Genomic DNA, 13,319 nt, shown 5'->3' on the forward strand with positions numbered 1-13,319 from the left:
CCAAGTTGCTGAGGTTGGGAAACAGAGTCTTGGTGCAACTTGTGCATCTCATGTTACCTTTATGGTGAAGACTTTCAGGTACACTTCAACAGATGTGGCAATTACTGTACATCTGTTTACATTTGAGACCACAGAGCTGTTCTCTTCTCCTTCATGCTTCCCCTACCATCAGGAGCATATATATGGCTTCTTGGGCTACTGTCATCTCCTAGTTCTGATAGGAGGATACATTGAGCTTTTTATAGTTTTAAAAATTAGAATACATAACCATCACTACTGCACCTTAATAACAATAAAAAAGGACAGGGATTTGTTCAAAGCAGTGACTGAATAAACAAATACCATTTTAATACTCCCAGTTTTATTTTCTAAATCTGATTTATAGGCATTGAATTATATGATTCCTTCTCTTTTTTCCAAATTGGGAACATGCTGCATTGATTAGGCTTCATTTTGCTGTTTTAGAATTCAAGAAAATGGGATACCCAAGCTTTACATATTCCTTAAACACTAACTTGGCAGGGCCATCAAAGTGTGAAGATCAGATTTTTCTGTTTCTTGTCTTATCCCCATGTTTCAGAATTTGGATCATCTGTAGTTACTAGATAATAATGAATGTGCGATGCTTATTTGAGCAGAGCCCTGAGACAAGTTAATATGTTGAAAATAAAGTAATCAATGTTTTAATAATACCAGTTACCAGAGAAGAATCTTTTCTTTAAAATGTTAACTGAGTAACAAACTGAAGGAGCCAAGAACAATTGTTCTTTGACATGAATTATTCAAACTTACCAGTACATATATACTGTGTGTGTGTGTATAACACACATACACACACACATATATACACAACCTGGCATTTAAGTGCACCTTGTATCTATGGTTAATTTAATTAACCTAGTAGAAAAATTCTAGTAAATGCTGGGTAAATTTTTTGTTTCTCAATATAAAAAGGCTAATTTCTGGTGTCAAGTTCAAATAAAACCAAACCAAGTCAACGTATGACTTTCATTGCCTAGCCCTATTAGATACTAGGTGATCTTGTATTATATGTCATTAGCCCTGTGCACAATCGCCACTGTTCCCTATCCAGAGGCAAATCTGAGCATATTTGAGGGGTGTAATTCGAACTGCAACGTTGTAATCCTGCTGTTCTCCATTAACATCCACCCACTGATGACCAGAATAAATAGCAATAATTTTGCGTTTCCATTTCTTCTTGGTTGGTTCTTTAAGGCGGAGGTAGATTCCTGAACCAGTGGAACCAGGCTCAGCATCACAATACTGGTAGAAGAGATCGTTGGATTCATCAGATATGCTACAAAAACGATAAACCAGTTGGCCAGCTCGGTCCGCATCATATCCAGAAAAGTGGATCATACTTCCAGGAATCATCTTGCTATTTGGGCTGATGCCAAGATCCATGTATTTCTTCTTGTGGGGACGCTTGAGTTCCAAAACTGCATAGTCATAATCAACTGCGACATCTCCTGTCACATCTCTTTTCCAGCCTTTGGGGATCTGAGTACTTTTAACTCTGGTCCATTGGAAGGAGGGCTTACGCTCCGACTTCCTCTCATTCAACACAGATGTCTTTTGTTTTCTGCCAGCTCTACTGCCAGATCCCCTTTTCTGCAGTTTGGAGTCAGTCTCACCGTCCTTGACTTCTGGCACCTCCCTCTTACTCCTCTTGGCTCCCCTGCGTCTCTTGCCGCTGCCTTTGGATTTCAGCTTCAGCAGCCCCACTCTCAGTTTCTTACTACCTTTAATGTAATCTTCACCATCATGCACACAGTGGGCAGCAGTGAGTACATGCTTTGGGGAAATAAGAATGCCACTGCAGCCTGTTGAGATCTTCACAGCTGTGTTAAAAGGAAAGTTGGTCAGAAATCGAGTGTCTGAAATGCTGAATCTGCTGTCTGTGCCATAGACCTGTCTCTTCCTTCTTGTTAGCACCTGATTAGTAGTGTTTACACCTGGGTCAGGCTCCACCCCCAGGACCTCCACTTCAGTCAGGGTCCTCGTGCCATTCTCAAAGACTGTCTCATAGGAAAGCAGCTCCTTCAGATCAGACCAACGTGGCACTGGCAGTGTCCTTTGGCACTCAATCCCACATACGCCACTCAGTTCTAATTTGGCACTGCCTTCAAATTTAGGAGTGCCAAGGAAGAAAGTCTTTTCCTTCACAATCCGTGGTATTTTTTTTAACTGCCAGCTAAAATCTTGTAGATTTATTCCACTTGTGAGGCTGAAGGCAAGAGTGGAAACTAGCAGAACTAAGGCCATCATGTTGCTTTGCTTCTGTTTTGAAAAAACAAAATGTGATAAAAATATTATTTTAATTACCATAACTGTACAGAAGCTTCTATAAAGTCTTGTAATAAATGTATGCCATAGTAAGGATATTAAAAATAGTCCTATGAAGACAATAAATCTAATAAAATAATATATTCATATAATTATCAGCTTTTTTTTATTTTTAGCTTTTTGAGATTGAATTCTGCATCTAACTGTATAAATATCTAAGCATAGCACTCACGTGGCTAGCAAAGCCAGAAATACTTATTTATTTATTACACATTTTTCCAGTCTACTTACAACCATATGGTGCTCTGGACTTTGTACTGTGTAGGATTAGAAAGAAATTAGTATTATTTTTTAGAGTTATATCCTTGCTTTTCTCCAGGAGTTCAAAGTGCCTTATATGGGGCTGTCACTTCATCTTGTACTCAGAGCTATAATCCTGTGAGGTAGGTTGGGCTGAGAAAGAGTGCCTGGCCTGAAGTCACCCATCAAGGTTACTCTGCTGCAAGTGGACTGAAGTCAGAGTCTCCCCGAAACTTAATCCAAGACTTTAACCACTCTACAACACAACTTATTCCAACTCTTGTATTCCATATCCATAAGTACTGAACTGAACTAACATATTTAAGAAACAAGAGTTTGAGGGAAACCCATCACAGCTGATGCCTTTGAAAAATTTACTTTTAAGTCTCTACTTTTCATTGGTGGTTCCAGAAGATCCCATAACTGAATTTGTTATATTTTAAAAATATTAAACATAAAGAGAGAACAAAACAAGACTGATCCAGAAGTGAAGTACCTTTCTCATGAACCTTTGATAAATTTCCATGTTGACTCAGAAACTGAACCCAGACCTTTAGGATACCTAGTAAACTATGTAAAAGAAACACACTAAGCCCCTTTCACATGGTTCCCAGTTTCATCCCTCCAACTCTCAAAAGTGTTTTTCTGCTGCTGCCTGGAATATCTTCACATTTTTCTATTTAAGCCATCCAGCACACTCCCCAGTTGGCCAATGAGGGAGTGCTAAAAGCAACATCTATCCTTTGCTGTGCTTTCTTCCTTTGAACCATCTTGAAAAGCAGCTACGGGCAAAGCCGTATTTAGAGCAGATAAAATGGCACAATGGCAGCTAACCATCATCTGACCTTTGCTTCAGGAAGGAAGGGGAAATCCCAAGAGCAAGGACAAGATGGGAGGAGCCATCAGCCCTGCAGTTACATGGGAAATAGAGCTGATCTGTCTCTGCTGCGTTTTTTTTTTTTTGGAGCAAGAGCAGAGCCAGTTAACTTCCAGAGTTAATCTCTGCATGTAAATATGGCCAAAAGCATACAAGGGATATGCTTATTCTGATCTGGTGGAGCCCTTGCATCGGAAAGGGCCCTAAGGCTTTAAAATGGTTTCCTATTCTTTGGCTGCAACTTTTCTGAGAACAGAGATTGCCTTCTTCTCCCACTTCATACAGCCAGCAATGCAGAAACTTTCCACATCTGCAAATTAGAATGCTTCTAATTATATTGCCAAAGTGAAGTATTTAAGGACATGCACCTGGATGGATCCTGAGGAATCTGTATAGCAACCTAGTGGCAACGGTAAGAACAGACCACGGAACAACGGACTGGTTTAAGATTGGGAAAGGAGTACGGCAGGGCTGTATACTCTCACCCTACCTATTCAACTTGTACGCAGAACACATCATGTGACATGCTGGGCTTGAGGAATCCAAGGCTGGAGTTAAAATCGCTGGAGGAAACATTAACAATCTCAGATATGCAGATGATACCACTTTGATGGCTGAAAGCGAAGAGGAACTGAGGAGCCTTATGATGAAGGTGAAAGAAGAAAGTGCAAAGCTGGCTTGCAGCTAAACCTCAAAAAAACCAAGATTATGGCAACCAGCTTGATTGATAACTGGCAAATAGAGGGAGAAAATGTAGAGGCAGTGAAAGACTTTGTATTTCTAGGTGCGAAGATTACTGCAGATGCAGTCAGGAAATCAGAAGACGCTTAATCCTTGGGAGAAGAGCAATGACAAATCTCGATAAAATAGTTAAGAGCAGAGACATCACACTGACAACAAAGGTCCGCATAGTTAAAGCAATGGTGTTCCCCGTAGTAACATATGGCTGCGAGAGCTGGACCATAAGGAAGGCTGAGAGAAGGAAGATCGATGCTTTGGAACTGTGGTGTTGGAGGAAAATTCTGAGAATGCCTTGGACTGCAAGAAGATCCAACCAGTCCATCCTCCAGGAAATAAAGCCAGACTGCTCACTTGAGGGAATGATATTAAAGGCAAAACTGAAATACTTTGGCCACATAATGAGAAGACAGGACACCCTGGAGAAGATGCTGATGCTAGGGAGAGTGGAGGGCAAAATGAAGAGGGGCCGACCAAGGGCAAGGTGGACGGATGATATTCTAGAGGTGACGGACTCGTCCCTGGGGGAGCTGGGGGTGTTGACGACCGACAGGAAGCTCTGGCGTGGGCTGGTCCATGAAGTCACGAAGAGTCGGAAGCGACTGAACAAATAAAGAACAACACCTGGATGGAAGTTGTAGTCAGTGTTAAAAAAAATGCAGATCTGTAGAAAGGTGTTTTGCATTATATGACAGCATTCAAAAAGGGCTGAAGTCCACATTATGGTGAAGAAAAATAATGTATTAAAAACTACTGAAGAAATGCACATTAGCATGGGCTTAAGTCCTAAAGTAAGAAAATATAATTATTCCATTAAGGTGATATATAACATATATGAGAATGGCATGTAAAATGCAACAAAGAGCAGATCATCATTCTTTTGATAGCTGTATTTCCAGAATAAGAAGTCTTGGGCACAGAGAAGTAGCCTTTGGCTGGTCTCTAAACAATTCATAGAATCCCATGGAGCCCCAACCACTATTCCATATTGTTCAGCTTATCAGCCTTCAGTTGCATAGTGAGGAATGGAGTGATGTGATTTTAATGGAGCTTTACCCTCCGTAGCAACCCATTATAGCATTATTTAGTTTGAGAAATTCAATTAACCATGGACATAACCTAGTCATATGGCAATTCCTAGAATTTTGGGAGTAGTATTTTGAATAACTGGAGGGCACTAGGTTGGGATGATCTGCTATAGGTTACCATGGTTGTATATTCAGAAGCAGCAACAGAAGCAGGTTAAATGTTATTTCCCTCCATTTTGATGAACACTCAAACCAGCAGTAGACATAATCATATTAAATTTCTAGTTCTTTTCAACCTGTTGTTTCAATAACAGTGATCCTTTTTTTGAAACTGGAGGTATTAATAGCATCTCTTCGCTCAGATGGTTTGTATAAAAAACAGCTTGAATGTTGCAATGCTCTGAAACTAGCCCTAACACAACCGCAAGGACCACACCAGCTTCTTGTATTGCATTTTGGTTTGTTAAATATATGCTTCTTACTGCAGCAAATTCAGGAAGGTAACTTGTAATTAACTGTGGGCACATCTGATGTAATGGAGGATAGTGCCACAGTGTGACTGTGGCTAGCCCAATCACAACAGAGAAGTAAACGCCACTTAACTCCTCCCCTGGCCATCATATTCTCCTCTACCTCAAAAATGGAGGACAGAACATCAATAAGCACCCACTTCCCTGTCCTGTCTCTCATTCACTCTCTTCTCCCAATAGTGAAATAAAAACCTGAGATATCTTCTCCTTGGTCTTCTGCCTCATTTCCATATATACTTTTGTAAATACACAGTATTATGAGAATTCCTCAGCTTCCAGCAAGGGAGCTTCTTGTTGGTGACAGCAAGGCAGCAGCACCCACCACTTTTCATCTGGGGCTCAAATCAAGCAGCCCCCTATATTGCACCTCTGGACACCTTCCTTTCCTTGTTCCTTTAGTAAAGGTAAGCACTAGCATCATCACTGTTGTTTTCAAGGTTGCCTCTAGGCCTCACAGAAATTCCTTGAAAATAATAATGGTGGGGACCAAAGCCCATTGTTTTATTTCAAAGAGTGATCATTTGCCAGAAAAAAAGTCAAAGCCTGCAGGAAAGTGACAGAGAACTTCTTAGGGGGCTAGAAGAAGTGGTGCAGAGAATCCTCACCAGTTTGTTTTATGGCATATAAGTTAATAATTGGCAATTCCCACCTTTGCAGCCACGTTCTAAACTCACAAAGCCCCATAGCACCAATTTTTAAATGTGCCCATCAGTTTCCCAGTTGAAAGTATGGTTGAGTCTGTCCCTGTGTTGTGAGATGAAGGAGTTTTCATCGTGTCTTCTGACTGCTGGTTGGTGTTCGTGGATGCACTCTGCTAGTCTTCTGCCTGTCTGTCCTACAGAGTGGCTGCTACAGTCCTTACACTGTATGTTATAGGTGACTCCTGTCCTCATCAAGGTAATGATGAAGCTGCTGCTGCTCTAATCCTTAAAAAGACCTAGAAAGCGTTTAGCTATCTATGTTCTGCTGTGAGTGGTTTCTTGCATTGTACAAGATAGGGAGTAGATCAGATGGAAAATATTGCTTGGATTGGTCACTTTTGGTGGTATAAGCACAACTCTGGACATAAACTTGGTTATGTCCTATCAGAAATGGTCCTTTTACTAACTCAGACTGATACTTTACAACTGCTGATCATACTAATATCCTATGGACAAGTGTATACAGTTTATAAAGACTTTTCTCATTTCTGTCAAGTCTACCATCATTTGGAGAAAGTACAAGTTATTTTTATTTAAACTAGATTTAGTTTAAACAGACTAAATATAAGAGCAAGTTGCTTAAATTTAAGCTACTGAACTGTATCTTTTATATCTGTACAGTAACTAATTGTATCTTTTATATGTTGTTTTCCCATATATTTTTAATTGTTTTGCCCCAGCTTGAAGACTGTGTGAATGATGAATTACAGTAAAATAAATAATAAAGTTTCCCTTCATTTTAACTTTCCTTTCATCTTAAACTCAAATATGCTTGTGAAATAACCACTAGAGGGCAGAAAACTTATTTCAAATGTACCTAATGCAGCACTATAAAAATGTGTTTTAATAATTCAGACTGTGCTCTTTGAATATGCTATTATTGATGTACAATGTGAATCAGCCATGGCTCCCTGGTAGCACATAAGTTTTGAATGCCCCTGTACCTCCTGGTTATCTTCTCACAGCAAGGCTAAGAAAGACCCTTACCTCTGAATTTGAAGATTGGTTGTGCTGCAGTGGGTTTGATAAAAGTGCCTGACCACTCAACCCACTACAGCGCAACCAACACAAGCTATGCAAAGGATAACACCGCCATTCATCATAAACATCTTGGAAACTCTACCAACAGACTATTACAACCACACAGCATCACTGTAGCACACAAACCAACTAAAGCCCTCCAAAACATCTTAATTAAACCAAAAGACCCAGTAGCCCAAGAAGAAAAAACAGGAGTCACCTACAACATACAGGGTAAGGACTGTAGCAGCCACTCTGTAGGACAGACAGGCAGAAGACTAGCAGAGTGCATCCATGAACACCAACTAGCAGTCAGAAGACACGATGAAAACTCCTTAAGCTCTCAACACATGGACAGACTTAACCGTACTTTCAACTGGGAAACTGAGCATCCTAGACCAAGCTAAATCCAAAAATGCTGGGGACTTCCTGGAAGCTTGGCTTTTAGACAAATCAGCCATCAATACATACATAGAGATAAACCACATTTACACACCATTCAAAAGAGACAATAAAAAAGCTAAGAAGGAAACAAAAAGACCAGAACACATCCTCTCCAGCAGCCAACACCCAGATAAGCAGGGATCAGCACCAGACAAACAATCAAGCAGAAAACAACAGCCTAATCAAGGAACTACCAAGGAGAAAACGACACCCCCACCAGCACTGGCAGGGCAACCTACTATATATAAACAGGGAGCAAAACCCACACTCATTCATACTGATGATGTTACCTAATCGGGTAATGAAATGTCTTCAAGCAAACAACCAAGTTCAGAGAGCACCAAGGACTCCACAAATTCCTATGTACTTATTCATATGCCTTCCTCTTTGCTGTTTTGTCTTTTTTAGACTGTAAATCTGAGTAGAGAGCATCTTATTTTGCTTTTTATAAAATGCTTCCTGAACTTTAAATATTGGCTTTTAAAAAATCCTATCTTATATTTCAAAAATCTATTATCTATCAGTATAGAATGGAAATAATAATACTTTCTCTGGTGTTATTAATTCTCATCTCCATAAGCTAGCCAGGAAAAACAATCACCTAATAGCAGTGAGGTTCTATGGGCAGAACTTTCCAACTAAAAGGGCCTAAAGAAGATGCCAAGAAGGTAAATGGAAAAGGTCCCTGTATCCAGCCAACAAAGTGTAAGATACTTGATCAGGCCAAAGAGGTATGCAGTAAGCACAGTTAAAGGAACTTCACTGACTGACTTCACCCTTCAGTTCTTTCACTTGTTTCACCCATGCAACAAATGGTTAAGGTTTGCCAGAGTTAATAAGAATAATGGGAACCTCCTGATAGCAGTTTATAGTTCTGAAATCCTGAAAACATTTTGCACATAGACAGAACCCACTATCAATGGAATTTGCATTTACTCTAATAATCATTACTGTTAGATCATAAAAGGTTTACAGGTAGTCCTCGACTTACGACCATTCGTTCAACGACACTTCAAAGTTACAACAGAGCTGAATGAATGGTGGCTACGACCGGTCCTTGCAGTTCTGGCAGTCCAGCACCCCTGCAGTCACATGATTGCGATCTGGGTGCTTGGCACCCTGTTCGCACTTACGACTGATTCCCAAGTGCCCCGCAATCACATGATGGCCATTTGCAACCTTCCATGCTGGCTTCCCCAGAAACCAAAGGGGAAGCCAGCAGGGAAGATTACAAGTCGCTGGGGTAAGTTTCCCCCAGCCGCGCACCCTCCCCCAGTCCCTCTGCACTTGTGCTGCATCAGCCACTCTTGCACTCCCAGGGACCCTCTCTGACCCACGCAGTGGCTCTTGCACACCCTCCCCAACCCACACAGTGCTTCTCACGCACCTCCCTGACCCATGCAGTGCCTCTCCCTGACCTGAATGGCACCAATTGCAAACCCTCCCCAACCCATGAGGCACCTCTCGCATATCCTCCCACACCTTCCCTGACCTTCATGGTGCCTCTTGCGCACACCCCCGCCCAGCCCCTTGCTCCCTCCCCAACCCAGCAGTAGCCACTTACCTGCCTGGGACCTGCAGCTTCCTGCCGGCTTTCCCACTGACTTTGGTTGTGGGAAACTGGCAGGAAGTTGCCTCGCCTAACTAATGGGATTCAGTTAACAATGGCAACCAAGACTTCAGGGATTGCCATCACTAAGCGATGCGGTTGCGCTTTACGACATCACTTAGCGATGGAAGTTCTGGTCCCAGTTGCTGCCATAGGTCGAGGTCTACCTGTACAGTACAAGAGGATGCAATTTACTCGAAAGAGTGCCACTTTAATCTATCTTTCTGAAATAATGTATAATTTGGAAGGACTCTTGTTTTTCTGTTTTGATGAAGATATAGCTCCCTCAAAGAGTACTTCCACCATGTCTCCCAAGAACCACTTAAGAATTTACAAGGTGGTGAGAACATTCAGACTTTTAAAATGTAGATTTCCTATCCTACCCTATCTCAAGGGTTTGGATGTTTAATTATTACATGAAATGGATTGGATCATCCAGAAAATGCCTCAAGATACAATAGGTGGTCCACTCTTGGGACTCTCACTTTAGATTACTCACTTCCGTTCTTTAAATACACTTAACTCTCCTTTATCTCATCTACTCTCTTCTTGAGAAATTCCCTCCCATCTCCTCCAATATTTTTCTTACAATCCAATCTTTTTTATGCCTTTTTTTTGGTCCCTTCAAGTCAGTTTTTTTGACTCCTGGCAACTGTCTGGACAAGTCACTGCAGTTTTCTTGGCAAGAAAAAACTTTCAGAAGTGGTTTGCAATTGCCTCCTTCCTAGGGCTGAAAGAGAGTGACTGGAAGTATGTATTATAGGTGAAATTAAACTTCAGTAGCATACTTGCAAAAGAAAGTGTAAAATGTAGCTATTTGTATCCAAAGGTGTACCTGTTTCAGTGCACAGTAATCTAAGACAAATTCCAGAACCTCACAGTTATTTTCCACTTTCTTGAACATCTACATTGCAATGTAGAGTGGTATGTTTCCAAAATAATGGCTCACAAACCCATTTATGAATCATTGGAATGTATATGCAAGTCATCAGTGTCACAGTTAAGGCAGAAATTAAAGAGTGGAGACTTCTTAATAGTGAAGTGGCAGGTGGCTCCCACAGGAAGACAAATTCTCCCCACCAAAAATCTCAAAACTACTGCAAGGAGAGAGAAAATTACTTTTGGCAAAGAAACTGTTTTCCTCCCTCTGCGCTGGTAATGACTTAATTGAGTTCTTAGAGTTAGTGCTGTCAACACTACTTCCCGTTCATTCTGCAATGTAAGAAGACCTCTGAAATCTCCAAGCACCTTTAGTATGTTACTAAATCACTTTTCCTTCTAAATAATTCCAGCTTGGTCCACAAGGAGCAAAAAACCCTCACAAATAAAAACAGGTATGTGGAAGTTTGGTAGCCCCATGGGATGACTCATGGGTAAAAGAGGTTCAGTTTTGCCAACAACAAAGCATAAATGTACAAATTGTAACAAGCCACAGCCAAACCCTTCTGTGGGCCTGGTATGAATGCAAGAAAAGCATTTCCATTCTTTGTGTATGAAATTGGGTTTAACCATAACTTTATTCTCCTTCATGTTCACTTGTTGTATGCAAAAGTGAAGGAATCCTAGGTCTTTTAAGCCAAAAACTTTCAGAGGGACACATGGAGCCTGAATTAACTCTCTATTACAGACTAATCAAAATGCCTTGGCTGTTTTTATTAAATGTAATTACTCTTTAGGGTCCCCCCCCTTTCTACTTTTCTGCTGCCTTCATTTCATTTATTTAAACAAGGTGTCTGAAGCTGAAAATCAAATAAGTAACCTTAGTAAAAGACTTCTGTGATTCCAACACACAGAGCTCGAAGAGGCAATCTGGATAAAATTAGTGTCAGTTTTCCAAAAAGGAAATGCACGGTTGGTTCTGAATTTAAAAGCTGACTGTTTCAAAGAAGCAAAATCTTTTGCCCTGACAAATCTGTACGGGAGCTCAGCAAACACTCAAAGACCTTTGTGTACCAGCTGTGCAGAACCAAAATATTTGTCATGGTAAATGCATCCACCAATGCCTAAACTCTACTCAGGAGTACACATAGCATATCCACCTCCACCCCTAGGCTTCCTTTTCTGGACTTTAAATGCAAGGCTGTTTAATCTGGCTCCGGCTCCACTGCTGCCCTCCTAGGAATCCCAAAGATGGTCTCACTTCCAAGAATGATGTCCAACCTTAAGAAAATGGTGTTAAATTCTGGTCACCGATCTTCCTGAAGTTACCATTATTTCCATCTAAGTTGTCTTTAAAATCTGATTTAACTGGCAAAATATTAGGGATGGGGGATGCTTCCCCCTGGTCCTATGCCTATTTGCTCCCTTCCCTTGCACCAATGCCAAAAGAGGCATGGAATTGCAGCCTACTTTTTTCAGATGTGCATTTGTACGTTGCACTTCTGATTCACCAGACACTTTCATTTTCCCACTTTCATTAAATGCACCTTTTGCCACTGATCTTGATCCAAGTTGCCATTCAGCTTTCCCTATGTCAACAGCCGCACAAGCATTTCCTGGGAAGATTCTGTCCGCGTTTAATTCACGCTTTCTAGCAGGTATGCTCAGCACTGAACTCTTCCTAGAAGCCAAGCAATGTTATTGCTTCCAAACAAGGTATTCCCAGCGTAGGGAATTTTCCTTAGCGGGAGAGGACTGAAGAGTAATGCAACCCTGGAGCCCGGGGGCAACCATACCTCACGCGAGTGCGCCACGGCTCGCCAAGCCTCTCGCTCGCCAGGCTCGCGCTCTGCAGCCGCTAACGCGAAGATGTCCAAAGTGAAGAATCCCAGAATCTCAAGCACGCGCAGAGGGACGGCCGTCCAAAGGGGCAGCCCCACCAGGGTCCGCCGCCCTCAGTTGACTCTTGAGGGAGAGGGCGGTGGCGGCAGCAGCGGCGGCACCCTTGGAGCCCTGGCGAAGGCTACTGCAGCGGGTGGAGGGGGAGCCGCCCGCTAGGGTCTTTCCCCGCCGCGTGGGCGGGGAAGAGAGGCGCTAAAGGAGGGGGAGACAGGCCTCGGGAGCGACGGAAGGGAGGAAGAAGTGGCGGGAGGACTCACGAGGACGGCGCTCCCGGACAGGGCAGCGAGCGGGGCGGCTGTTCCGTAGAGCAGGGGCCGAGCGGCTGGACGGGCCACCTTCCTGTCAGATCCACCGGCGGGGGCGAAAGGCATTTCCCGCTCTTCTGTGCCCGTCTCGGAGAGCAGAACTGAGGGGTTTGCTCCGTGTGCATTTTCCTGAGGAGCAGGGGGCGCTATTTTTGTGGCGGCTTTCTTGGGGCAAAAAGCAAGCAGCCGAACCATGCGGGCAGTCGTAACGGGCCTCTCTGTTGCTGGATTGCGAAGTAATCTTCTGCAAGTGTTTCTTTTGTAGAAGCACGCGGTACAAAATCGTGCAAGAATAATTGCAGAGTGAAATACACCAGCAGTCAATGCCCATCAATATCACGTCTTGTTTCCCAGCAATTCCTGCTCGGGACTCCTCATCAGCCAGTCGAACCGCGCCTCCGTTTCATCTCGCTGCGGGGCGCTTGAGAGCAAGCGGGCAATTCCGATTTGCTCTCCTTGAGAGGGGCCGTTTAAATATCCCAAGGAGGAGGTCACTGGTTAGTTTTTTTCTATATAATTAAATGCTCCTCCAATTTAAAACAAAACGCTATAACAATAAAGTGGGAGATGAGGTGGGCTTTTTAGATAAGTTAGCTAGCCACTGTTTTTAGCAAAAATGTGTCTTGGGTTTCTGGGGAGAATGGTACAGTCCAAGTTTTCCTCCCCCCGCCCCCCAAAC

General features: G+C 42.5%; 1 protein-coding gene across 2 annotated transcripts; it reads right to left on the reverse strand.

Annotated features, from left to right (window-relative positions):
- Positions 1 to 852: 852 nt before the first annotated feature.
- Positions 853 to 12,996, reverse strand: PRSS35 (serine protease 35). 2 transcript variants are annotated; one of them, XM_063312577.1, is made up of 2 exons: positions 12,230 to 12,996; positions 853 to 2,301 (listed from the first exon to the last, which is right to left on the reverse strand). In XM_063312577.1, exon 2 carries the CDS (start codon positions 2,287 to 2,289, stop codon positions 1,057 to 1,059), a length of 1,233 nt encoding a protein of 410 aa, XP_063168647.1. In that variant the 5' UTR covers positions 2,290 to 2,301; positions 12,230 to 12,996; the 3' UTR covers positions 853 to 1,056. The 2 variants fall into 2 exon arrangements, with proteins under 2 accessions (XP_063168647.1, XP_063168656.1); XM_063312586.1 differs by lacking the exon at positions 12,230 to 12,996 and adding an exon at positions 11,981 to 12,175.
- Positions 12,997 to 13,319: the final 323 nt, after the last annotated feature.

Source organism: Candoia aspera, chromosome 1 (genome assembly GCF_035149785.1).
Source record: "Candoia aspera isolate rCanAsp1 chromosome 1, rCanAsp1.hap2, whole genome shotgun sequence".
NCBI lineage: Eukaryota > Metazoa > Chordata > Lepidosauria > Squamata > Boidae > Candoia > Candoia aspera.